This window comes from Archocentrus centrarchus, chromosome 24, assembly GCF_007364275.1.
Source record: "Archocentrus centrarchus isolate MPI-CPG fArcCen1 chromosome 24, fArcCen1, whole genome shotgun sequence".
NCBI lineage: Eukaryota > Metazoa > Chordata > Actinopteri > Cichliformes > Cichlidae > Archocentrus > Archocentrus centrarchus.
This window is the reverse complement of record NC_044369.1, coordinates 26,277,842-26,303,426: the sequence shown is the minus strand read 5'-3', so window position 1 is coordinate 26,303,426 and position 25,585 is coordinate 26,277,842. Positions and strand designations below refer to the sequence as shown.

Genomic DNA, 25,585 nt, shown 5'->3' with positions numbered 1-25,585 from the left:
TTTAGTTAGTCCAAGAGGCCACTTTCAGCCACTTCAGTACATCAGTTTCCATTATCTGAATTATCTATAATCATAGCCACTAGTTTACATGTCAGCCAAAGGCACCATTGATAAAATCACCTTACCCATAAGGCTTATTTATTTTCATGTCCCAATTAAAAGTCGCCATAGCAGCTGACAGTTAAAACTTTTGAGGATCTCGCCAAATAACTGCCTCTGGCTTAGATGCAGTGATAATGACGATCATACCGAAATACAAATTTCAGCATTAATGTGAAACATTGTGACTTAATATTGCAAAAAAATAAGATATCTCTGGAGTTTTGCTTTGTAAATGATAGTGGTGAAACATGAGGCTGAAAACTGAATGAATGAGAGGTTTAGGAGATGATGCAGCCTGTGTCCTTCTGAGGCTTCAAATCCGGTTCCTTCACTGGTTTCACCTCCTCCTCCTTGGGCTTGGCCTGCACGTAAAATAATTATTATAATAACGTTACAATTGTTATGAAATACAACCTCAAAAATATTTTAAAAAATATATAATTTTGTGTGTACCTTGTCATTTTTGGCTCCCTTTGTCAGATCGAAGGTGGCGTAGACCTCAGGAGTGCACTGCTCACTGAGAGGCGGCAGCTCAAAGGGGACCGGCTCAGCCAGGCCGTAACTCGCCTTCATGTCCAGCTGGGGCGCCTCAGCTGGGACTTTATGGAAGTATCTGTCCAAAGTAGCAAGTGGAAGGAGGAACTTTCAGGTTTGCATGTTTGAATGCTTTCAAAGACCCTTTATAAAAGCCTACTTCAATATCCAAAGACAGATGAAAATCATGATGGAATCCTCAACTGTGTTTCTGATCAGAATCAGAATCACTTCTATTGTCATTATATGTCAGACATATAACAGAATCACTCTCACTTACTTCAAACTTAACCTGTCACTTTAAATGCTTTGTGATGGGCTTAACTCAGAGCCCACGTACTTCACACACACACATTCAACTTTGTGAACATGATAACTCGAGAGCGATGCGATCTAGGATGTTGAAATAGATGCATCTACTATAAATTTCAGATGACTTAGTTTTTGCCAAAATAATACCAAACACAGAAAGTGACAGCATTCTCAGTGGTTTATATTTATTATGATTTTTAGCATTTCTTATTACTGGTTCCTACTTAGTCATTTGCAATTGACTAAAGACTCATATGCATCCCATTAAGATCTACTGAGACCCGGTAACTATGCGTTATATGTACTTCCAGGAAATATGTGTCACCTAAAGGTTCTACTGCCATGAGGCTGAGGGGCAGCACTGGCAGCTGACATTATGTTTTAAAGAGTAAATGCAACTACCTCTTGTCATGAATTTTATTGTTTCCAGTACTTGGTAAATGTAAGGTACTTCTACCACCAGAAGGTGGCACTTATGGATAAACAAGCTGGCCACCATCAAAACACAAACATTGAAGAACAACACAATGATTGCCAAACTCCTGGCCCATGAGGTGCATGCTACGCTGAGATTAGACACTCCTGTACAAACAGGACAGGGCTCACCAACAGTTAACTTGAAGGCAGTTGTGGCCTTAGGAAGTAAGGCAGGTTGTCTACTAATTAGTTGGTGGTTAAACATCCAGGTCCTGTTTGGGTTGATGTGTCCCTGGGTGATTAAAGTGCTTAAAATGTGTAGTAAAAATTGCCATATAAATGCTAGTCTATTTATTCAATTCATTTACAGTGAGGTAGGTTGGGTGGTGCCTACATCCAACACAGTAAGGTAGCAGTGTGGAACTAAAGTGAGATCATACATTAGTTTGAGGTAAAAAGATGAAGGCAAACAACACTGTGACAATGACGCACTACAAAGCCATCTGTGTGATGCACATATTCACATTTACAGGGACCTAAACCTGAAGGCAAGTGTTTGGAAGGTGAAGCTCGGAGCAGTCAGCTGGGAGACGAGCTGATAGAAATGTGAACATGAAGTTTTTGGTTTGTGTGCCTTTGTCCTCTGATCCTGTAACAGCCTGGTGTTTTATGTGCTTGGATTAAAATGGCATTAACTTTATGTCTCACTGTTGTAAAAAGAATGGACAATCTGTCGTTAATGATTGAAAATGTGCCCTCATAGTTACGAGGTGTGGATTGACTACTATGCTCCAGTAGAAATTATGATGTGTCACTTGTGTGACAGTGAAAGCTGTGTGTGTTTGGGTTCTGACTGACTCACATGAAGCCGTTTTCTCTCTGGCACTTCTCCAGTGTCATTTTAATGAGGCCACCCAGTTTGAGGAAGAAAAGCTGCTCCGATGGTTTGGCCGTGGAACCCGGTCCTTTGGTCTGACGGTAGTCTTTACACAGCGCCTCAGCACGAGAGTAACCTACACGGAGATGTTTTTGTATTAATACAAAATTATCTGGGGGGGCCACTCTGTGGCTGCAGATTCTGCAGCAATCACACAGGAAGCACCTGTTAACCTATTTGTTATGCTTCAGTAACATTCAGTAAGCACTGCAGTCTACAAGTAACACAACTACTGTGGAAAGGTTACAACTTCCACTTGTAATAGGGCAGCACTGACATTTGCTTTCAGATCAACACAAATAATGAAGTAATATGTGCAGCTTAAAAATGCACTATAGAGTGGATGCTTCTTTTAGGAGTAAAGACAGAAGACAAAGAAAACAGTTTAGTCTAATATTAAGTGCTTAACAACTTGCCAAATTACAGTTATCCTCTTGTATTCCTGAACAGAAACATTTGTTTTAGTGGTTGAATGTTGTGCAGTGTGCTGGCTCAAATTTCAGTATAAAAACATGAATTCAGTTTGTTATTTGCCTAATAAATAACAATCTAAGTTTTAGTTTTAGACAGATTTCTAAAATATGTGTTTTCTTGTTTTTATGACAGGTGGCCTAATAAATTTGTTAAGCACGATATAGGCATACATACATTTCTCAGCTTCCTGGAGGGATCTTATAGCCTCACCACATTTGTCACTTGCCAGCAGTGTCTGTCCATGATAGCAGTACGCCTGCAAACAGAATCAGTGAGCACAATCTGGAACCAAGTTTGTAATAATCCTCTTTTTTTTTGATAGAGCAGTAGTTTTTATCCACAGCTGTTGTGCAAACTTGAGCTTACATAAGCCATGTAAAAGTGCTGCTTCAGCTGAAGATACTTCCTCCACTTGCTGCTGCACTCTGGCTCCAAGGTGTTCAGTGTGTGGTCTGGAGAGACAGAATACTAAACTTCATATAATTTTAAAAGAACCATTTCACTAACCATATCTAAGTTATCATCATCTAAAGCTCACTCTACCTGTGGTGTACCACAATGTTCAATCAACCACCACACTTCTGATTAGTAGATGACCTGCTCTACCTCCTGAGCCACAGCCAGGAGGTAGAGCAGGTCATCTACTAGTCGGAAGGTCGGTGGTTTGATTCCTGGCTGCTCTAGTCTACATGCCAAAGTATCTTTGAGCAAGATACTGAACCCCAAGTTGCTACTCTGTTGGAGTGTGAATGTTAGATAGTAAGCACTTAGCTGTAGAAGGAAGTGCTTGTATGAATGGGTAAAGTGTGTTGTACAAAGTGCTTTAAGTGCTCAGCTAGAGTACAAAAGTGCTTTTAATGTTTATCCTCCTGGTCAATGAACCACACTCACATTCACACCTATGACAAGTTTACAATCACCAAATAACCTAACCCCACTAGATGCCTGTCTTTGGACTGTGGGAGGAAACTGGAGAACCCGGAGAAAACCCACGCAGAACCAGGGAGAACATGCAAACTCCACACAGAAAGACCCTGGCACCTATTTATTTATATATTTTTATATTTTATTTATATATTCTGTGTTTTATTTTAAATTTAATGTTTATTTTCTCATGATGTTTAATGTTTATTTCTAATGTTTATTTATTTTTGTTCTGAATACTGTCTACAAAGTCAACGTGTAATCGTGTTAAATAATCATGATTTCAGTATTGACCAAAATAATCATGATTGTGATTTTTCCCATAATCGAGCAGCCCTAATTATTATTTTTTTAATTGTAAATTACTGACCAGCTTTTTGATAGAAGTTTGCCGTCTCAAATGCCAAAGCTGCGACCAGTGTTGCATTGTGCTTCAGTTCAATGGCTCTGGCAATTGTCACTGTAAAAAGGAAAAAAGAGAGGAAAGAACTAAAATATTGATACAAACAGTGATCATGATGATGGACTTATCTAACTCAGGCCTTTTAGCTGCTGGATGCAGCATTTTTATTCTTGGACTCTACCAGAGCAGCTGAGTGATTCACAGTTATACAAATACAGAAGTTAAATAACCTGTTGCCAGCTGTTCACAGCAAGTAAGGGCAGGTAACAGATGTATCGGTGGCAACTGCCCGCTGTTAAAGGGTTAAACACAAGTTTGAACAGCAGGTGGGTGGAGCTTCTGTGCCCACACCTGTGGCTTAGTGGCAGAGATGGCCGTATTAGGGAGCTGTGCTTTCAATGACATCACAGAGAGGTAAGAGAAGAAAGACATACCTGCACCACACCTGACCTCATAACTTGAAACTTGGCCATGTTTAATATGAGCGTTCAGTATTCAGGCAGTATTTGACAAAAAAGGCAAAACTTAAAATGACTTCTTTAAAACAAGCTGCTTTTAGAGCCTGTTTGTCTAAATAAAAAACACTACAGCAGAAGAAGCAAAATTACCATCTTATACTACAGTGGTAGTTCTTATATTCATTAATATACCATTGTATTATTTCAGCTTGTAGCAGGCCGAATAAGATTAAATTCAATGTGCCTCAAATGGACGCTGTGGCCTGATTAGGATCTGAAAGTACTTCAAGAAATATAACAGACTTTAATGAAAATCTTGAAAGTAAGAAGCAGCAGACCAAGATCAATGTAAATCACAGAGCTCTTACAGTAACGTAATCATTATGACTTCACAGCGCTCACTGTCGTTACCTTCCTGTGCTTCTGCTTGACACTGGATGATGTATGCATCAATGACTCGGGGCTCCAGGTCTCTGCCCTTTTCAGCAGGGGTGATGAGACGAGGGATGTGGGCCTCCTGTAAAGATGATGCCAAAACAAGGAGACCTATTGATTAATAGTCTGTCATACAGTATTGACACAAGTGAGGTTTTTGGGGAAAAATATGCACAATGAAGCACTAAAAATGTTTCATTAATGTTTTATGCAACGGTAACTAGACTGATCAGAGAATTGTAGCCGCTTTTCAGTTTATATAATCAAACTGAGGGCTAAACCACATTTCTAGTTTCCACTGATGAAAAAAAATCACATCTCCTTCACCTTGAGATTTTTGAATATTCCAGCAGCGACCTTCAAGCTCCGGTGAACATCTTTTGCTTCAGCCTCCGATATGCTGTTTAATAGGCAAACGTGATCATCAGTACACCGCATGTACAATCTTGTTTCCATATAAAGCTGTGACACTGAAATCTAAATAACTGGTGATTCTAAATTGGTGTGAATAGGTGTTAATGTGAGGGTGAATGGCTGTCTGTCTCTCTGTATTAGCCCTGCGACCTTTCAGGGTGCACCCTGCCTTTCACCCCATGATAGCTGGGACAGCTGCCCCCTGCAACCCTGAATTAGATAAGCAGAAGAGGGATGGATGGATGGATGGATGGATGGATGGATGGATGGATGGACGGACGGATGGATGGGTTGGCTTATTTAAAATGTGATTCCAGCAACTTTTTTTTTTTTTTTTTGTAAATAGCTGAACTATTTTAAGAGATTTAATGGTATCAAATTCATACTGTAGTTTCAACATCTGACGTATTGTGTAAAATGAATATATGAATAATAATGTCACAGAAGTGGAACTATGCAGTGAAGAGAGCTCTTACTTTTCCTTCCCTGCCAGCCTTGAGGCAAACTTTGTGTACCAGATGGCAACATTAAAGGCCATAGAGACCAGTTCAAAGACTGCATCCTGCTGGGCACTGGAAAGAGAGCAGGGAGAGATGGTGAGCTGCTAATCTGCTCTTCTGTACAAGCAACTTTTACACAACAATTACAAAAATGTTATCAGGTATTTAAAGTAGAGCTTGCTGCTGCTGTACAGACTATCACACAGGATTAGACCCAGTAAAATGCTAAATACCACTGCGATTAAATGGGTATATTCAGTTCTGCCGTACGTGATAACAAATATATGAATTCTGTGTTGTATTCCACATTTAATAAGTGATAAGTTCTGCCCAGAGTTCCTTCACATCAGAATTCTTTACTCCACCTGCACCTACAGGTGTAATGTTTTAACAAAAATAAATAAACTGTTCATGCTTAGATAACTCACCAGTGTGTCACTTAAACATTTTAACATTGAGAGCTCTTTGTATATGTTGGGTTCTTCTACTTACAATGGGACTAGAAGTATTCCCTCTATGTGTTTACCTTGGTGTGTTTCCTTGTAAGGTATCAGTCCACTTAAAGTTCTGGATGAACCTCATCTTGTTCTCCTGTGTAGTTCCATCCAAGGGCGCAATAAAGCCTATAAAGAGAGACACTGCTGGTGAGAGCGAAGCAAAATAAGAAAATGCTAGAAGACAAACAATAAGACACAATTCACAATAACTAAACTGTGTTCAATATATTACATATTTTTATTATATTATATTATATACTCATGGCAGTGGCGCAGTGGGTAGGCGCTCGCCTTGCAGCCAGAAGGTTGCTGGTTTGAGCCCCTGTCCCTGCGCTGCATTGTGTCCTTGGGCAAGACACTTAAACCACTTTGCCTAATGGTAGCACTGGTCTCTGGCTGCATGACCGCAGATGCTCGTCTCTGGATGAGTGATCTGGAACGATCATTTCGCTGTGTGCCTTGTGCGCACAATGACAATGAGTTGAATCTAATATATATGGCAACTAAATATAAGAAATTACAAGACCATATCTGTGCATGTGTGAGTGATGCACATACATCATTTAAGAGCTATTATCCTTTTAACATAGTTTACCCTTTTAATTTACCCATATGGTTGGAGAAATTGTTTTATTGCACTCAGTCAGGATTCCCTCTAAACATATAATGTCCATGTTGCACATGTTCATCGCTTGTTAAGCTTGCAACATGACCAGCGCACAAGGCACACAACAAAATGATCGTTCCAGGTCACTCATCCAGAGACGAGCATCTGTTAGTTATAGAACAACTTGAATAAAATGCATATATTTCTAACTTAAGTATGGCATTCTACCAAAGTAGTAATTTAGTTACAAATACAATCTCTGAAGAAAAGTTTGCTCTTCAAGGTTGTTTTATGGCATATAGATACACAGTAAAATAGCAAAGGAGTCATCTCTGTCTACCTTGATCAGCTTTACTTTTTGGTTTGGCCCCTTGAGACCTTGAGTTTGACATACTATATGTCTCTTAAAAGACCTATATAAGCTAAATAGATATGATTTCACATTTAGAAAAACTGCATTTGAAGCAACCTTGCAGAAGGGAGAAGTATGCATCTGTGGCATTCTTCATGATCTCAGGATTGCAGGTGATATCAGTGAACATCTCCAGCAGTCTCGCTCTGGTTGTCCTCAGGTCACTGAATGTATCACAAACAGACATTATCTATTGCTTTGTGGATCACCTAAGCATTCAGAGTGACTTCATTTAAAAATAATCGTCATTTTTTTTTTTTGTTTTTTGAGCAATGAAGTGACTGAGGTCAGGTGATCAAATACTGGAATAGCAGTGGTAAAAAACTAGAAATAGCAGTTTATAAACCGTCTGTGGCCATGGTCGCAGCCACAGTCCACTGTGATAACCCTGCTCACAGTGTATCAAGTGAAGATAAGACATACTTGCATATCTTATTGGCAGCCGGACTCCCTGCCACGCCATAGAAATTAAAGGACACGGGGGCCGTTGCCTTCAGTGGGTTTCTGTGAAACCAGTGTGCCATCCTGTGAATGGGTACACACCTAACAAGGCTGAAAGACAGTGTGACAAACAGTTAAGAGCTGAGATGCAGGTTATTTGTATTACTGACACGCTAAGATGGCATAAGTTACGTGGATGACCGCCTTAATTTTAATTATTTATTTGTTATTTAGAAATTAAGAAAAACTGGCTAGCGTCATTTCACCATCATGGTGGCTTCAAGTCTTCGTGTTATCACTCTAACAGGGCACTTTTTTTGGACGCAACCAAACTTAGTTTGCAAAACTAAAATCCCATTAAACCCTTACCATTACTTTTAAAAGCTGTGTGTAGGATTTCATTTCATATTTTTCAGGTTTGTTGTTGACGAGTCCATTACGTAAGCTTCTGGGAGCAACAGCTAAAGGCTAACACTGGCTATATTTCCAAACGTACCGGATGCGTTTAAAAGATGTGACGAGTGACTTCTAAAAACACAAGTGAACTGAAAATATTCAAATAAAGTCCTAACTTTTCTGTTACCTGTCGGAGGCCGGATATAGATGTGAGGTTTAATAGTCCTTATGGAAAGTGTCTCAGGTAGAGAACTTACTTCCGGAAATAAACACGGCATAGATGGCAGCCAATGAAAAAGCGAGATTCAGTCACCTGACACGCATTCCTGAATATCAGCTTCTCTTTTGTTGGGAATTCAGCCGCCGGCGTCATCCACCGGAAAGTGATATTTCTGTGTGTGTGCGTGTGTAATATCTTTGCTTATATTGGCAAGTAGGCTGTCGTCAACAGGACTTACAAATGGATTGTATATAAAATAAAGAACAAATCCCAGAAATCAATTTTGATTTCAGATGATCCCTTTTGGCAGGACACCAGAGAGGCCATGAAGATGTAATAAGACTCTATTAAAGGCTCAGCTGATATTCCACCTGGAGGTATTATTTTGTCTGCCACTGTCGTGGTAATGGTTTATTAAAGGTGTCGTGTAATTTTCCAAAGATTTCCAGGAAATGAAACTTCCAATATAGGAATTGTTTTTCAATGAATTACTTTGAAAGAGGTGCTAAAATAATGGGAGGAAAAATGAGACACCAATAAGATACGCACGGATTTTTGATTGAAACACCACTCTTTTCATTTGCTGAATAGTAAATAGCTTTACTATTTTTAAATGCTCACTGAACCTGTGCAGTGACCAATAACACCAACTGGCATCACTTGGTAACCTTTTATTCTAGGTAAACATTCCTAAGAATTTAGTGCTACATATGAGGTCATTTCTAGAAGAGTATTTAGAATTGTGCAACATGTAAAATAAGTGTCACATGATGAAAACTCAACATTTTTTTATTTTCTTCCCCATTTGTCAAAAGAGCTACTTCAAGTGATGATCAGAAAGAAACATAAAAAAAACACAAAAAAAACAAAACAAAAACAAATAAACAGGCTGTCTCATTCTCAGTTAAGTCAGGAATCAGCAAACAACAAACAGATACACCACATAAAGTCCTTGGTACAAAATACACATCTAACCTGTGCCATGAACTTTAAGATGTGCTTTTTAACAACCAAAAAAAGTTTAGGAATCATTTCATTACCACATGCATTTCAGTCACTAGACAGCTCACTGAGGTGCACCAATATCAGATCGATATCAGTATGCGGGGTGACTTAAACCTATAGGGAGCACAATGCCAGTGTTAAAATATTCTCATCAAACTGCAGATTGAAGATTTTGGTAAAACCAACATTCACATTTCACTCTCCCTCAACATCTAATGAGATTAAAACCTGTAAAATATCAAAGCAAAACGTTTAGGCTAAAAACGGCACCTTAGGTCTGCTTAAAGGCACTCATGTATCACTATACCTAGGTTCATTCACCCAATGTTTTACACTTGAAAAAGCAACTTCAGCAAAAGTGGGTCGAAAGAAACAAGTTTTCTTTTCTATATAGCACAACACAGTTCATTACATTTAGTCACATCTGAAAATCTGTTTTCTCAACAAATAAAAAAGGTGCAAATATAGAAATGCAGCATCACAGGACCCTGATCCTGTTGCAGTTGGTTCACTTTTGCATATCGGAAAGCAAATATGTCAGTTCCTGTTTTTGCAACCAGGAGTCAATACGACAGAGAGCAGGAGACTGATTAAATGTTTGGCAATATCACCTCAAAGAGAGATCCCTGGTTAGAGAAGCCAGAAACTGAACATTACATTTCAAAATGAAAATTCTATTTCATTTAAAAAACAAAAATCATTCATGTCCATGGCTAAGGAACAGTCTGCTGTATGTGCTACAATGTTCCTAATATACTTATGATTGCCACGCACAGTTTTTGATTAAACCTGAAAATCTGAATGTTGTGTCTTTCTGTTGTCACTTTAAAACGTACCATAAAAAGCATACATTTTAAAACATTGCAGTTCAATGATTGATAAAAAAAAAATAATTATGCATTAGCAAAGTGAAAATCATGTAGATAAACATGTGCAGTGTTCCAAGTCACAGAATTTGCAAATAAAACCATAAATTATCAGTCTTATAATTTAAAGTCTGTGCACACTCTGGATTTGGTTTACTCTTATTTTACAACAGTATTATAGATCTAACCTAATGGATACCTGTAGGACACCCAGAGACATCTGTGACATTCAAATGAACTGAGCTTGAAGGCACTATACAAAATTTTCAAAGGCTTTGGCACCTGTACATCTTTGGTAATTAAAAAAAACTGCACTGTGTTGAATATGCAATATGATTTACTCTGATTTGGTCACATTTTTGGAAGACGCAAAAAACATGTAAAGTGAAAATGCTCTAAAACCCTGAAAAGTTCTTTTCAGATGGTACATCTGTAGAATGTGAAATGTCACAGCTCAAAGTCGTTTGGCATAGTTATTGCATAGAACGTGATCTCGAATATCTCCCCATCCTCCATTCTTCACGTGCTCTTTGTGTGCCACCGGTTCTGCACCATTGAGGACAAGAGATGGAGGAAAGAGGCCCTCCTTGGCTTTTTGAAGTCCTTCTTCAACCTTCTGAGAGGCCCACTCTGGCCTACAGTTCTCCTTCTGGTGAAGTCCACAGTCTCCTGTGTGAAGAACCCTGGAGCCGAGGGCTGCCAGCACTTTGAGCGTCTTTGATATGCAGGTGCCAGAGAGGTGCTGCAAAGTCCAGTCCCAGTTGTAGTCGTCATAGGTGCAGAATTCATTGCTGCAGCCAATCAGCTTGTAGTACACCTCCCTCGAGAAGGCCATGCCGATGTTGTGTTTAGTGGACATCCACCCAGTGGTCAGCACCTTGTTGGATAGTCCACTGAAACCATCCAGGCCATTGTGGTTACCCAAAGCTAGCATGTCACAGTCTGGGCAGTTGGTTTTTTTGAACTCGATCATTGATTTATAGAAGTGGAAAAAGTCTGGTAAGATGTAATTGTCTTCCTCTAGAAATACAGCAAAGCCACTGTAGCCCTGCATCACTTGCACTCGCTCCCACACAAAATGCAACTTCCACCACCAGTGGTGTTTGGTTTGAGTGATGAAGGCTTCCCTGTAATGCCCATAGGAGTCGGGGTGCTCTGCATTCAGGCATCCTGTTTTCAAAGCTCTGTCCTTGGGTATGTCTCGAGGGCAGTCTTGTGGATCCTGCCCAGGAAACTCTCTGGGATACAGCTGAGTGCTGAAGGGGAAATAAATCTGCAGTACCTTGCAGAAAGTTATCCCTTGAACAATTGTGTTGATTTCCTCAGAAAAATAGTCATGGCTAAAGATAAGGAGGAAGCTGTGGACCTCAGCAGCTTTCTCCAACGATTTGACGAACAGTCTGAGGTATTCAGGCCTGTTGTGGACCTGCACGACCAGCACCAGCTGAGGGTCCCCTGGAAATTTATCTGCATTCTGAACACACTGCTTAAAGTTGGCACTATAAACGGACTGAGCCAATTCTGACACCGACCCGGAGTTAAACTTAACTGGGTCACTAGAACGCACGCACTGGCTCCTCTTCATGGTGTTACCGGGTCTGCTTGTGTCATTATTAGAAACCATTAACACACGTGTTGAGAACAACAGAGTCACAAGTACTACAGAAACACCCAGCAGCACCAGCAGATTCTTCTTGAACAGCCGAAACCTCATTTTCTCTCAGTAAAAACAGACTCTGGAGTTCAACAGCACCTCTGGAGTTCACCTTGTCGCGCGCATCTTCATAGTAGCCGACGGAGCTCCATTGCGCCCTCGCGCCGCTTCGCACGAACGCTCCCGTGTCCCGTGACAGCTCTTGGACCGTGTGTCAAACGCTTCCTGACGGCTGCTTGAGAAACGCTGTCGAGGTCTTTCCAGAGGAAAACCGTGTCAAACGCTCACTCCTGCCGCTCGTTTTTAACACCTGCAGTAGAACAAAGCGCTTTGAGTAAGTTCATACAAGTTGTGCGGTCATCGAGCGTTTAACAAAAAAACAAAGAGACGACAACTCTCCGTAGTTAGCTTAAAGTACTTACCCGAAGTAGGTGTAGCGTCAACACGCTAATACCAGGAAGAGGATGATAGGACTTTGTGATACATGCTGGGTTAAACTTATTGACTGCTGACGTGTACAAGCCAGCCAACGGGGGGAGAGCGCGAGCTCCTGCTCAGCGAATCATTGTCCTGCTTATAGTTCTGTAACATGAGAAGAAAATGCAAATCAGAGTCAGTCTGAATGGCAAAGGATAGGGAAAGTTGGACTAATACTGCCTTTACTGCAGAGACTTTGTTCCTAAACGATTTGCGTATTATATGGTATGAAATAAGACAATCATAAGTAGGTGCTACAGGATATATTCCAAGGAGGTATGGCATACCTGCACACACACACACACACACATACACACACATAACATTCAGGTGATTTGGACAGCACATTTTCTTTTTATACACCTACAAAGTTTCTGTGGCCTTACTCATTTTGGCCCAGAGCTACATTGTTCATGGAAGGAAACAAGAGAGACGCTACACCCCCTCCATCTGTTCAGGTCTGACTGGTTCAACACATAAAAAAGCATAAAATGTAACTCCTGAAACTGCAAGGCTGGAAAACCTGATACGCCGGATAGGAAGTAACTTAACAAAAGGAGATGGAACCAAAGATGCTGAGACTTGGTGCCAGACACTGGGATGGTACTGGGGCTAAACAGGACACTGGAGTGGTGAGAATACCTGTAATGCAGCAATACTGCAAACCAGTATTTGTTATAAGATCTTTAATAAATGGATGATTTAAGGTACAATTTACACCTGCTTTTATGTAGCAGGTTTTGATTTTACACATTTGATTGCTAGCTTTTATTCCTATAAACCAATGGTTCCCAAAGTCAAGAGTGCTGCGGCCCACTTAAAACCAGAAAATCTCATGGGGCTGCCCTCCCCCCAGGCCATTCGATTGTGTGAATTTTTCTTGTGTAGAAACCTGTCTTCACTCTCATGAAAATCATGTATGTAAAATTGTCATATGTAAAGTGCTAACTCCAAGTTGTGACCCACTTGCCACTGGGACACAAACTTCAATACAAGCGCAATTAAATTTAGGTCAGAGTAATGAGCAATATCGCAATCTAACCACCTCCTATTACCAGTTTTAATTCACTTTTTATATAAATAAATACATTTATATAAATATGTAACTATGCATATTTGTGAGTAATTTCAAACTGAATTTCTGTTATTACTGCAGCCCACCAGAGGGCCATGGCCCACACTTTGGGAACCACTGCTATAAACCATTAGCAGCTTCCACCCAGAGATGACAAATGAAAAAGAGCTTTTAGTTGTATCTGGTACAATACATGTGCATTATCCCTGCTACATAATATATATAAATAAGAAAACCAATAACACCAGATTTTCAGTTCAGGATATGATTGATATAGATATGTCCATATCTCTTTACAGCCTCCTGTGGTTAAGGGCAGGCATGTTATAACCCACACTGCACAAAGAACCAGGGTTGTGTTTCACTGAGATGCTGCCACTGTGGCTGGAAAGAATTTACATGGAAATCATTTGAAATGCAGTTCAGGGAGTGTCTCTATTATCTGGAATCAGTGAACACAGAATGAAAACAATCAGTCTGTAATCAGGAGGTTTCACTGGAAATGTGTGGGGTTTTTTTTAAAGATTGATAGAGATGATTAGAACAGAAGGTTATCCTGACAAGAAGCTTTATTTAAACTGCATATGTTGAGGCACATCTGTCAGAAGCTTTAGTGTCAGCTGATTCTGTGCTGTAGTTTATCAGCAGAGAAGCAGATAATAAATCATGTTTTTGACCAAATAGGTTATTTCCATTACATCTATAGCACAGCCTGGCTTAAAGCAACGTTTGATCACAGTGATTGTGTAGCGTAGACATCCATTTTTAACACTTGAACCACCGAGTGGTAAAAATGACAAGTGATAAAAGTGTTGCAGGGAAAGAACCCTAAATTGCTCCTCATGGCAAGCAAGCACTTTGCGTGAGTACTCTGCAGCTATTGGGTGTTTGAGTGTGGTGTAGATGGGTGAATCAGAAACATGTTGTAAAGGGCTTTGTAAAACAGGGGTTTTCAAAGTTTGGTTAACTGAAACCAATTTAGGGAGCCAGAATATGGTCATGAATATGGAAACCAGTCATTTATTTATGGTGCACAGGAGAACATGCAGACAGGCTGTTACAGTCCTAGGCTGTTAGGGGGCGCAGTTTAACACATTATTCTCCAGTAGTGTAATAAATGGAAGCTGTAGTGATTGTTTTGTTACTTTTAGTTAATGCTTGGAATGTATCCATTCAGTGGTTGATTATGCTCATAGGTGTAATTTCTGTGTCATTTTTGACTTTTTTAAGCATTAGAGGTGGCTGTTTCCTCACACCAGCCATTTTTGGCAATATTAAAAAAGTTAGTATGTACCAATGTCTGCTGTATTTTAATATGAATTAACTGAGTTTTAATAAAATCTACAATATTTTCTTTAATAGTTTAGTTGCAGATGCCACAAGACACCAAGTCATTACTTATTTTCCTCATATGGTCTCATTTTTGCAGTGTGTCCCTGCACTCTGTAGCTGAAAGCAGAAACAGCATGTCTGGTAAATGGAATGGTTTTTATAAAGCACGTTTCTACTCTACATGAGAAGTCAGTGCTTTATACACCATATCTCATTCACACACATTAATACAAGCACTTTCTATATCTAAATGTTTTTAGCTAACATTCACGCACAATCACACTCCAGGCATAACAAGAGCAACTCGGGCTGATTCCCCCTGCTCTACCGCAGGCTGTCATATTTCACAGACACTACTATTTCCTAATCATTTAATATAAGGAAATTCTCAAAAAGGTACCAGGAAATAAATTTGTGTTAATGCAAATATGTCTATTTCCATTTAAATTAGCATAAAAGTTCAGTTGGTACTGCATCTCGCAATTTAGCCCATTTGTCGGCTTCACATCTATCACTTGGTACTAAAGGGCCCAAGTGTGGCCCTGCCACACTCATTAGACCAGGCAAGGATTTTCCAATCTCCTACTGTCCAGTTTTCTTAAGCTTATTCAATTCAATTTCAATTCAATTTTATTTATATAGCGCCAAATCACAACAAACTGTCGCCTCAAGGCGCTTTGTATTGTGGGTAAAGACCCTACAATAATACAGAAAAAACCCAACAGTCAAAACGACCCCCTATGAGCAAGCACTTGGCGACAGTGGAAAGGAAAAACTCCCTTTTAACAGGAAGAAACCTCCAGCAGAACCAGGCTCAGGGAGGGGCAGTCATCTGCCGCGACCTGTTGGGCTGAGGGGAGAGAAAGACATGCTGTGGAAGAGAGCCAGAGATTAATATCAATTAATGATTAAATGCAGAGTGGAGTATAAACAAAGTAAATAAGGTGAATGAGAAACAGTGCATTATGTGAACCCCCCAGCAGACTAGGCCTATAGCAGCATAACTAAGGGATGGTTCAGGGTCACCTGATCCAGCCCTAACTATAAGCTTTATCATAAAGGAAAGTTTTAAGCCTAATCTTAAAAATAGAGAGGGTGTCTGTCTCCCGAATCCAAGCTGGAAGCTGGTTCCACAGAAGAGGCGCCTGAAAGCTGAAGGCTCTGCCTCCCATTCTACTCTTAAGTATCCGAGGAACCACAAGTAAGCCAGCAGTCTGAGAGCGAAGTGCTCTGTTGGGGCGATATGGTACTATGAGGTCTTTGAGATAAGATGGTGCCTGATTATTCAAGACCTTGTATGTGAGGAGAAGAATTTTAAATTCTATTCTAGATTTAACAGGGAGCCAATGAAGAGAAGCCAATATGGGAGAAATCTGCTCTCTCTTTCTAGTCCCTGTCAGGACTCTAGCTGCAGCATTTTGGATCAGCTGAAGGCTTTTCAGGAAGCTTTTAGGACAGCCTGATAATAATGAATTACAATAATCCAGCCTAGAAGTAATAAATGCATGAATGAGCTTTTCAGCATCACTCTGAGAAAGGATGTTTCTAATTTTAGAAATATTGCGCAAATGCAAAAAAGCGGTCCTACATATTTGTTTAATATGTGCATTGAAGGACATATCCTGGTCAAAAATGACTCCAAGATTTCTCACAGTGTTACTGGAGGCCAAAGTAATGCCAGCTAATGAAGCTTATGTGAGTTGTAGCGTCAGTTTCCTGTTCTTAGGGCAGTAGTGGCACCCAGTGTGGTCACCTGTTGCTGCAGCCCATCTGCAGGGTTTGATGTGTTGTGGATTCAGCGATGCCTTCTATATATCTTGATTGTAATGAGTAGTTATTTGAGTTACTGTTGTCCTACCGTCAGCTCAAAGCAGTCTGGCCATTCTCCTCTGACCTCTGGTATCAATAATGCATTTTGTGCAGAGAACTCACTTCAGATTTTCTCTTTTTTTTTAGAGCATTTTCTGTAAACCCTAGAAATAGTTGTGTTGGAACATCCCAGCAGATCAGCAGTTTCTGAAATAGACCAGCTCCTACACATAGTTTAATGTCACAAATATCATCACTATGCATTAAATAAAAAAAAGAGGAAATGTCTTTGTATTATTATTATTTGAATACTATAGAAGCTTGGCAATGATTACTGTAACAGATAATTGCTATTTGAAAGTATTGGCATATTTGTATTCTCACAGTGTAAGCATTTGGCCACTGTGTGGCTCTGTTGAGAGATGGAACTTTAAAGTGTGACTGAGCAGTGATGTTTTACTGTTGTGTAAATTAGCAGCTGTACCTCTTTAAGGTTTTATATGTGACTCTCTGGGTATGGAAGCGGAACAGTGTGTGAAATCTTTATTTTATTTGGCCAAATACAGGAAATTACCACATTATTGTAAATAATACCGCTTTAAGTCAGGATGTGCATGTGTTGTTGCTGGGTGTGCATTTCCCAGGCTTCAGTAAGTCCAATCCCAGTGCAGCCAGGGGTTCTCATGCCTTGAAGCCCCTTGTGTAGCATCAACAGTTCTCTGAACCTCAGCCAGGAAAAAGTCCCACATTTCTTCCTCTTCTTCACAATACACAGAAGGTTCAGAAACCTTAAACATTCAAACCCCCTTAACCATAAGTTTATTTCACTTCTTATTGTTTTCCTTGATGTTTGTAGAATATCACTCTTCTTGAGGGTTTCTGCACAGATTTCGGAGAGTTATAATTGGCCTCTGTTCCTGCAGAAGAAACCTGAGTCCAACCATGATCTACAGTGTGATGAGATTGTGCCACAGCTGAACAAGCACTGGACAGAGCCAATGATCCCATGCATATCTCCATAGGGCTTCTGTCCACATTGTTTAAGGTTATGAACATATTTTTGAATTCTCTAATCTTCTTCCACCTTTGACCTGGTAGACATTAAAATGCCCCAGAAAATCCTGATAAATGTTTTTTTTCCCCTCTTTCCTTTAAAAGTCAAATACTTTTTTGTTTTGTTTTGTAATATTTTAAGTCATAATGTATCTGTGTTGGTGTGACTGTGTCTGTGCAGTGTGTGTATCAGAGAATTTAATTATTACTACCATGCATGTTAGTGATCAGAATCAGAAACCTGTTTATGAAGTATTTGGACAATTTTCAGTATGATCATTTTAAAGTTAATCTTACTTAATGTTACTGCATATTTACATGGAGGGTCTTGAAATAATTATTGCTTCCCCTATTATAGGAACCTGTTTTTATTGTTTGCAGTGTTAGGATAAGGTAGATATAAATTTCTTGATCCTTTGACCTCACAATGCGGGGATGTGTTTTAAGAATGCAGTTTAGTTCTTTTGGGCTTTAAGCGTTTAATCCAGGGGACCCCAAACTTTTTCCTGCAAGGGCCAAATAACTTTTCCCTTCTCTGATGGGGGGCCGGGTCAGTTTGAAATAGAAAAAGTGTGACAATTGCAGGGGTACCTCAACATAAACATTTATTGTTTTCAGAAAACGACACATAACCAAACATTAATAACCCTTTCCGGGATCTTCACAGAAAAAAAAAAGTCAGGAAATAAATAATAACACTATTAACAAACTAAATAACACTATTTACAAAATAAATAACACTATTTATGAAATAATAACCAAATAACCCTCTCTGGGTTCTTCACAGAAATAAAAAGTCTGTGGAACATTAATTTTATGTTGTGCCGTGCACATCTTAACAGGTAAAGTTGTCAGAGCAGAATCTCTTTCTTAAATGACTCATATGAGCAGTCTTTCAAAGTTCTTGTCTTCCTTCCTTATAAGGAAGGTTTCAGAAGGCTTGTTGATACCGCTGTTTGCAGCTTTCTCTCTCATCAACTTCCCTGTGAAAACCACAAAGCAAGCAGGCTGAGAAACCAAACTCAGTGATACAGCACTTACACAGCACATTACATTTTACTACCAGTATGGTTGTGGGGATGGATTTTATCCCAGTAGATTTTATTATGATCATATTTGTTTATACTCAGAATGACTCATTCAAGTCCGAAAAGTGAGCTTACCTATGTATGTTCATCAGTGTGAACTGTGGGCCTGCATCTGGCTGGTGAGAAGTTGAATGTCAGGTTCCATTCTAGTCACAGCTAGTCTCAAACACTGATGCAGATGTTCATCTGTCAATCTTGATCTCATCGGAGTTTTCAGGAGTGTCATGTGTGAAAAGGTTTGCTCGCAGATATACGTGCTGCCAAAAAGTGTGGACATCTTCATTGCGTGTTTTTTTATGTTAGGGTACGTGTCATTTGGGAGGGCGGCATAGAAGTCAATAAGACTGTTGGGCTTGAACGCGTCTTTCAGAACATCACAGTTCTGTAACTCGGCCAACTCAAACTGATAAGAAGGCTGGGCTTCATCGATGTCGGCAACAAAGGGGTTCTGGAAAAGACGGATTTCTTTTGCATTAACATGTAGTTCACGGAATCGCACACCGAACTCCGCCTTCAGCATTTCCAGTGCTTCCACACACTTTTCAGTTGGGAACGGGACCGCTGGGTTCTCTGCAGAGAGGGTTTGGGTAGCAGGGAGATGGATGAAGTTGTGCTTTTTCACTTGTTCCAAAAGCAGCGCTAGTTTCACCTCAAATGCTTTTATGTGGGAATACATGTCGCAAATGAGTTTCCCCTGGCCTTGTAGCTGCAAGTTAAGGCTGTTCAGCATTTCTGTCACATCTGTTAAAAATGCCAGGTGCCATTTCCACTCTGGGTCCATCAGCTCTGGGACTGTTTTGTCTTTTGAATGAAGAAATGCGTTAATTTCGGGTAGCAGCTCGTAAAAACGCCTCAAAACTCTGCCCCGGCTCAACCATCGGACCTCTGTGTAATACAGCACGTCGCCGTGCGCAGACTCCAGCTCAGACAGGAATTGTTGGAACTCCCTGTGTTTAAGTCCCTTTGCTCTGATGAAGTTTATGCATGACACCACAACCTTCATGACAGAATCCCACTTCAACACTTTGCAGCACAGTGCTTGCTGGTGAATTAAGCAGTGGACTTGTAGCGGGGCGGTGAGACCCCGCTCTTCCATCTCCCGCTTGACGCGTCCTGTTAGACCCCGAGACACGCCCACCATACTAGGAGCCCCGTCAGTCGTGATGCTGGCAAGCTTTGACCAGTCCAGGTCCAACTCCTCCATGGTTTGGCATACTTTGCCGAAAATATCCTCCCCCGTTGTAGTCCCTTTGAGACTTTGGAGGGCTGCCAGCTCCTCGCACATCTCAAAGTTTGCGTTAACTCCACGAATGAAAATTACCAGCTGCGCTGTGTCCTGCACATCTGTGCTCTCATCCAATGCTAATGAAAAAAAGTCAAATTCTTTTGTCTTCTGCTGCAGCTGTGCATACACATTACCCCCGATTTCTTCGATGCGTCTGGTGATTGTACTCGCTGACAGACTCACTGCATTGAAGACATCTTTCTTCTCGGGACACACCTCCTCCGCGACAGCATTCAAACATTTCTTAACAAACTCTCCATCCGTGAAAGGTTTACCGCTGCTTGCTATCATTTGAGCAACCCGAAAGCTGGCCCGAACGGATGACTGGTTCAGCTGAGCTTGGCGTACAAATGTATTCTGCTGAGCTAACAGTCCACTTTTTAACTTTGACAGTTTGTCTGCCCGCATTTGGCCTTGCAAGCTATCATATTTGTCTTTGTGACGGGATTCATAGTGCCGTCGCAGATTGTATTCTTTGAATACCGCCAGCGCCTCTTGACAGATGAGACAAACAGCCTTTTCTTTGCATTGAACAAAAAAATAATCGTTTGTCCACTGCAGGTTAAATACTCTGCATTCTGAATCGATTTTTCTCTTACCTAACCTTTTCGCCATTACAGTGATCCCTCACCTATCGCGGGGTTACGTTCCAGAGACCCCCGCGATAGGTGAAAATCCGGGAAGTAGCGGAGTTATATTAATTTTATTATTTATATATATTTTAAGGCTTTATAAACCTTTCCCACACTCATATAAACCTTCTCCACTTTCTTACTACAACTTGAATGATGAAGATGATGAATTATGTAGCTGGGCAGTACTGATGGCGATGAAGGTGGTGCAGTATCTTCGCCCTCCTTAACTTCTGTTTCCACTATTGGCGTAGGTGTAATTGATCTCTTTGTCCCAGTGATGAACATAGTTATGTGTTACAGAAATATCTATATACCGCAAAATCCCGCAATATAATGAAAACTCCGTGGAACAGAATTTGTAATTTTATTTATTTTTTAAATCAACGATAAAGTGAAGCCACAATAAGTGAACTGCGATATAACGAGGGACGACTGTATTACATTCTCTTTGACAGGGGGCAATATTTTTTTCCCTTGGGGTGGGGGTAAGGGGGGTGTTCAGGGGGCCGGGCCAAATGTGAAGGCGGGCCGTATCCGGCCCGCGGGCCGTAGTTTGGGGACCACTGGTTTAATCAATAATAATCTACCCATTTAATGCATTCATAGTTGTTGCAATACTATAAAGTGTTTTATTTTTCTAAATTTTTGTACAGTATTGAAGACAGGGGATTGTAATTGCAAACTTACAGCCATTCCTTCTGTAAGACGGTTTCTCTTTAGAAGAAGCCATTTTACTGATGAGGCTCTAACACTACACCTAGAAATTCTGTCCTTAAAAATTATGAACAGAATCGGTGACAAAGCCCTGGCAAAGTCCAACACCCACAGAATACGACTTATTGCCAGCGATACGGACCAAGGTCTCACTGTGGTTGTACAGCGTCTGAACAATGGGCCAGACACCCCATACTCCCGCAGCACCTCCCATAGGATACCCCAATGGATGCGGTTTAATGCCTTCTCCAAATCCACAAAACATATGTAAACTGAATGGGCAAACTTCCATTCACACTCAAATATCCTTGAGAGGATAAAGAGCTGGTTCAGCGTTCTGCGACCAGGACTAAAACCGCATTGTTCTTCTTGAATCTGAGGTTCAACTAACAGACGGAGCCTCCTTTCCAGCATGGTATAGACCAGGGCTCTTCAACTCCAGGCCTCGAGAGCCCCTGTCCTGCAGGTTTTAGATGTGTCTCTGCTTCAACACGCCTGAGTCAAATATAGAAGTCATTAGCAGGACTCTGGAGAACTTGACTGCATACTGAGGAGGTAATTCAACCATTTGATTCAGGTGTGTGGACTCAATGTCCACAGCTTCTCTCAGAATGTTGTAGAAGTTCTGTGAGAGTGGGAGTTGAAGATCTCATTGACTGGGGCCTCTGCCAGCCATTCCCAGCACACCTTTACTATAATGTGGGTGCGTGAGGTCTGTCCAGCATCCTTCCCCACCACCTGATCCAACTCACCAACAGGTGGTGATCAGCTGACAGCTCAGCTCCTCTCTTCACGAGTGTCCAGAACCTACAGCCGCAGATCTGATGATACGATAACAAAATTGACCTGCGAGCTCGGGTGTCCTGGTGCCACGTGCACTTATGGACATCCTTACAGGTGCTTTTCATAAATTTAGAATATCATGAAAAATTCTATTTATTTCAGTAATTCCATTCAAAAAGTGAAAAGTTTTCATTCATTACACACAGACTGATATATTTCAAATGTTTGTTTCTTTTAATATGATGATTATAAATTCAGTATCTCAGAAAATTAGAATATTGTGAAAAGGTTCAATATTGAAGACACCTGGTGCCACACTCTGATCAGCTAATTAACTCAAAACACCTGCAAAGGCCTTTAAATGGTCTCAGTCTAGTTCTGTAGGCTACACAATCATGGGGAAGACTGCTGACTTGACAGTTGTCCAAAAGATGACCTTTGACACCTTGCACAAGGAGGGGAAGACACAAAAGGTCATTGCTAAAGAGGCTGGCTGTTCACAGAGCTCTGTGTCCAAGCACATTAATAGAAAGGTGAAGGGAAGTAAAAGATGTGGTAGAAAAATGTCTACAAGCAATAGGGAAAACCACACCCTGGAGAGGATTGTGGAACAAAACCCATTCAAAAATGTGGGGGAGATTCACAAAGAGTGGAACTGCAGCTGGAGTCAGTGCTTCAGGAACCACCACACACAGACGTATGCAGACATGGGTTTCAGCTGTCCTTGTGTCAAGCCACTCTTGAGCAAGAGACGGCGTCAGAAGCGTCTCGCCTGGGCTAAGGACAAAAAGGACTGGACTGCTGCTGAGTGCTCCAAAGTTATGTTCTCTGATCAAAGTAATGCCCCCAAAGTGATGGTTTGGGGTGCCATGTCATCTGCTGGTGTTGGTCCACTGTGTTTTCTGAGGTCCAAGGTCAACGCAGCCGTCTACCAGGAAGTTTTAGAGCACTTCATGCTTCCTGCTGCTGACCAACTTTATGGAGATGCAAATTTCATTTTCCAACAGGACTTGGCACCTGCACACAGTGCCAAAGCTACCAGTACCTGCTTTAAGAACCATGGTATCCCTGCTCTTAATTTGCCAGCAAACTCACCTGACCTGAGGTACTGTGAAGAAGAAGATGCGATAGCCCAGACCCAACAATTCAGAAGAGCTGAAGGCCACTATCAGAGCAACCTGGGCTCTCATAACACCTGAGCAGTGCCACAGACTGATCGACTCCATGCCACGCCGCACTGCTGCAGTAATCCAGGCAAAAGGAGCCCCAACTAAGTACTGAGTGCTGTACATGCTCATACTTTTCATGTTCATACTTTTTTTGTATTGGTCTTAAGTAATATTCTAATTTTCTGAGATACTGAATTTGGGGTTTTCATTAGTTGCCAGTTATAATCATCAAATTAAAAGAAACAAACATTTGAAATATTTCATTCTGTGTGTAATGAATGAATATGATACTTTATTGATCCCACAATGGGGAAATTACAGTTAACAGAACACCCATCCAAGAAGACAAAGTTATATAATATACAAGTTTCACTTTTTGAATGGAATTACTGAAATAAATCAAATTTTTCATGATATTCTAATTTTATGACCAGCACCTGTATGTTCAAACATGGTGTTCGCTATGGACAAACTGTGGTTTGCACAGAAGTCAAATAAAACACCATTCGGATTCAGATCGGGCAGGGTGTTCCTCCCAGTCACACCCCTCCAGGTCTCACTGTCATTGCCCACGCGAGCGTTGAAGTCTCCCAGCAGAACAATAGAGTCACGGAGGATATAGCATCCTGCCCAGTGACTCCAAAAAGGGTGGGTACTCTGAACTGTTACTCGGTGCATAAGCGCAAACAACAGTCAGGACCTGTTCCCTGGCCCGAAGGCACAGGGAAGCAACCCTCTCATCTACCAGTGAAAACTCCAATGTCCAAACAGCAAGCCAAGGGGATGCAAGAATACCCACCCGAGCTCGCCGCCTCTCACTGAGGGCAACTCCAGACTGGAACAGAGTCCAGCCACTCTCCACAAGACTGGTTCCAGAGCTCAAGTGAGCCCAGCTATATCTAGCTGGTGTCTCTCAACCTCATGCACTAGCTCAGGCTCCTTCCCCACCAGAGAGGTGCCACACAATCTTCTTGGTTATCAGTAGTGTGAGTGGATTTCAGTAGAACAGGAAGGTGATTCATGTGAACAGGAAAGTGTTTTGGCTAAACAGGAAGGTGTTTCAGTATTGTGTGTGAGTGCATTTCAATATTGTGTATGAGTGCATTTCAGTAATAATATCACTAGCAGCCCCTTTTAGTCTGAGCATTTCTAAATGACGCCTGTTGTACTGTAATTTTATGTTTTATAGTTTTTGTTTTGTTTTATAATCTATTTGTTTTCATTCTAGCAGCTTATCTAAAACTCAGGTCAGCTGTAGCACGGCTGTTTATATAAACTCTGTGCTCTTCTACATCTACAAAAGGAAGCTGTAGATCCTGTGAAGCTAATCTGTCACCACAGACCATGTAAAGCCCAGCCAGATAAATACCATTTACTCATAATGTAAGCACGGGTCAGACGCTCAGAAATATATGAATCACATGGCCAGTGCTGTTTTTTTTTTTTGTTTTTTTTTAATTGCAGCCACTGGATGGCATCAATGAGCAGCAGATCTTTATTTTCTCCTGAGGTTTGATCACAGTCACAGAAAACAGCTGTTCTTGAAATGAGCTGAAGTTTAGCTGTACGCCCAGCATACCAGCTCAGCAGAGTCCACTCTGTTGTAGCTCTGAAACAACGGAGTTCTCAGGGTATCTGATGTTACTGAGGGAATAGCAAATAAAACTTTGAACTGTAGCAGGCAAGGCCCTGACTTTTAAACACAGCCTGCGTGCTTCTAATAAATATCACACTGCAGCTTTTTCCAATCTGACCTTTGGCTCAGGCTCTCATCCAGCAGCCAAAGTACATCATGACACCAAGAACAGACATTGCAGAGCAATGTATAGAGTATTCCTCCGCAACAACTGCTGCATTAAAAAGTGAACCGTGTCCTCAGACTCCAAATAACAGGAATGTGGAACTAATCAATAGATGGCATCACCTCCCTTTCTCTGCACTTACGCCACAGACTGAGGCTTTTGTCCTGCTTAGACTCAAATACAGTTTAATGGAAACACCCATATAAGAGACAGAGATTCAGTGTGAGTTCCAAATATTGAGTTACTTTCTTGTAAATTGAATTTATGTATCTCATTATCATCTTCGGTCTGTGGCGGATTTATTCCTAGCAGCATAGTTCCCTGACATTAGTTTTCATTAGTCCAGAGAGGACTG

At 40.9% G+C, this 25,585-nt stretch overlaps 2 protein-coding genes across 2 annotated transcripts; both read right to left on the bottom strand.

Moving 5' to 3' along the window:
* Positions 1 to 323: 323 nt before the first annotated feature.
* brox (BRO1 domain and CAAX motif containing) lies at positions 324 to 8,552 on the bottom strand. The gene is made up of 13 exons (XM_030721943.1): positions 8,451 to 8,552; positions 7,850 to 7,978; positions 7,484 to 7,590; positions 6,437 to 6,533; positions 5,887 to 5,982; positions 5,324 to 5,396; positions 4,973 to 5,078; positions 4,071 to 4,160; positions 3,143 to 3,228; positions 2,951 to 3,032; positions 2,228 to 2,378; positions 556 to 715; positions 324 to 464 (listed from the first exon to the last, which is right to left on the bottom strand). Exons 2-13 carry the CDS (start codon positions 7,948 to 7,950, stop codon positions 381 to 383), a joined length of 1,233 nt encoding a protein of 410 aa, XP_030577803.1. The 5' UTR covers positions 7,951 to 7,978; positions 8,451 to 8,552; the 3' UTR covers positions 324 to 380.
* Positions 8,553 to 9,254: 702 nt separating this feature from the next.
* On the bottom strand, positions 9,255 to 12,493 carry LOC115773879 (alpha-1,6-mannosyl-glycoprotein 2-beta-N-acetylglucosaminyltransferase). The gene is made up of 2 exons (XM_030720802.1): positions 12,431 to 12,493; positions 9,255 to 12,318 (listed from the first exon to the last, which is right to left on the bottom strand). The coding sequence occupies exon 2, from the start codon at positions 12,066 to 12,068 to the stop codon at positions 10,809 to 10,811; it is 1,260 nt and encodes a 419-aa protein (XP_030576662.1). The 5' UTR covers positions 12,069 to 12,318; positions 12,431 to 12,493; the 3' UTR covers positions 9,255 to 10,808.
* Between the last annotated feature and the right edge of the window lie 13,092 nt (positions 12,494 to 25,585).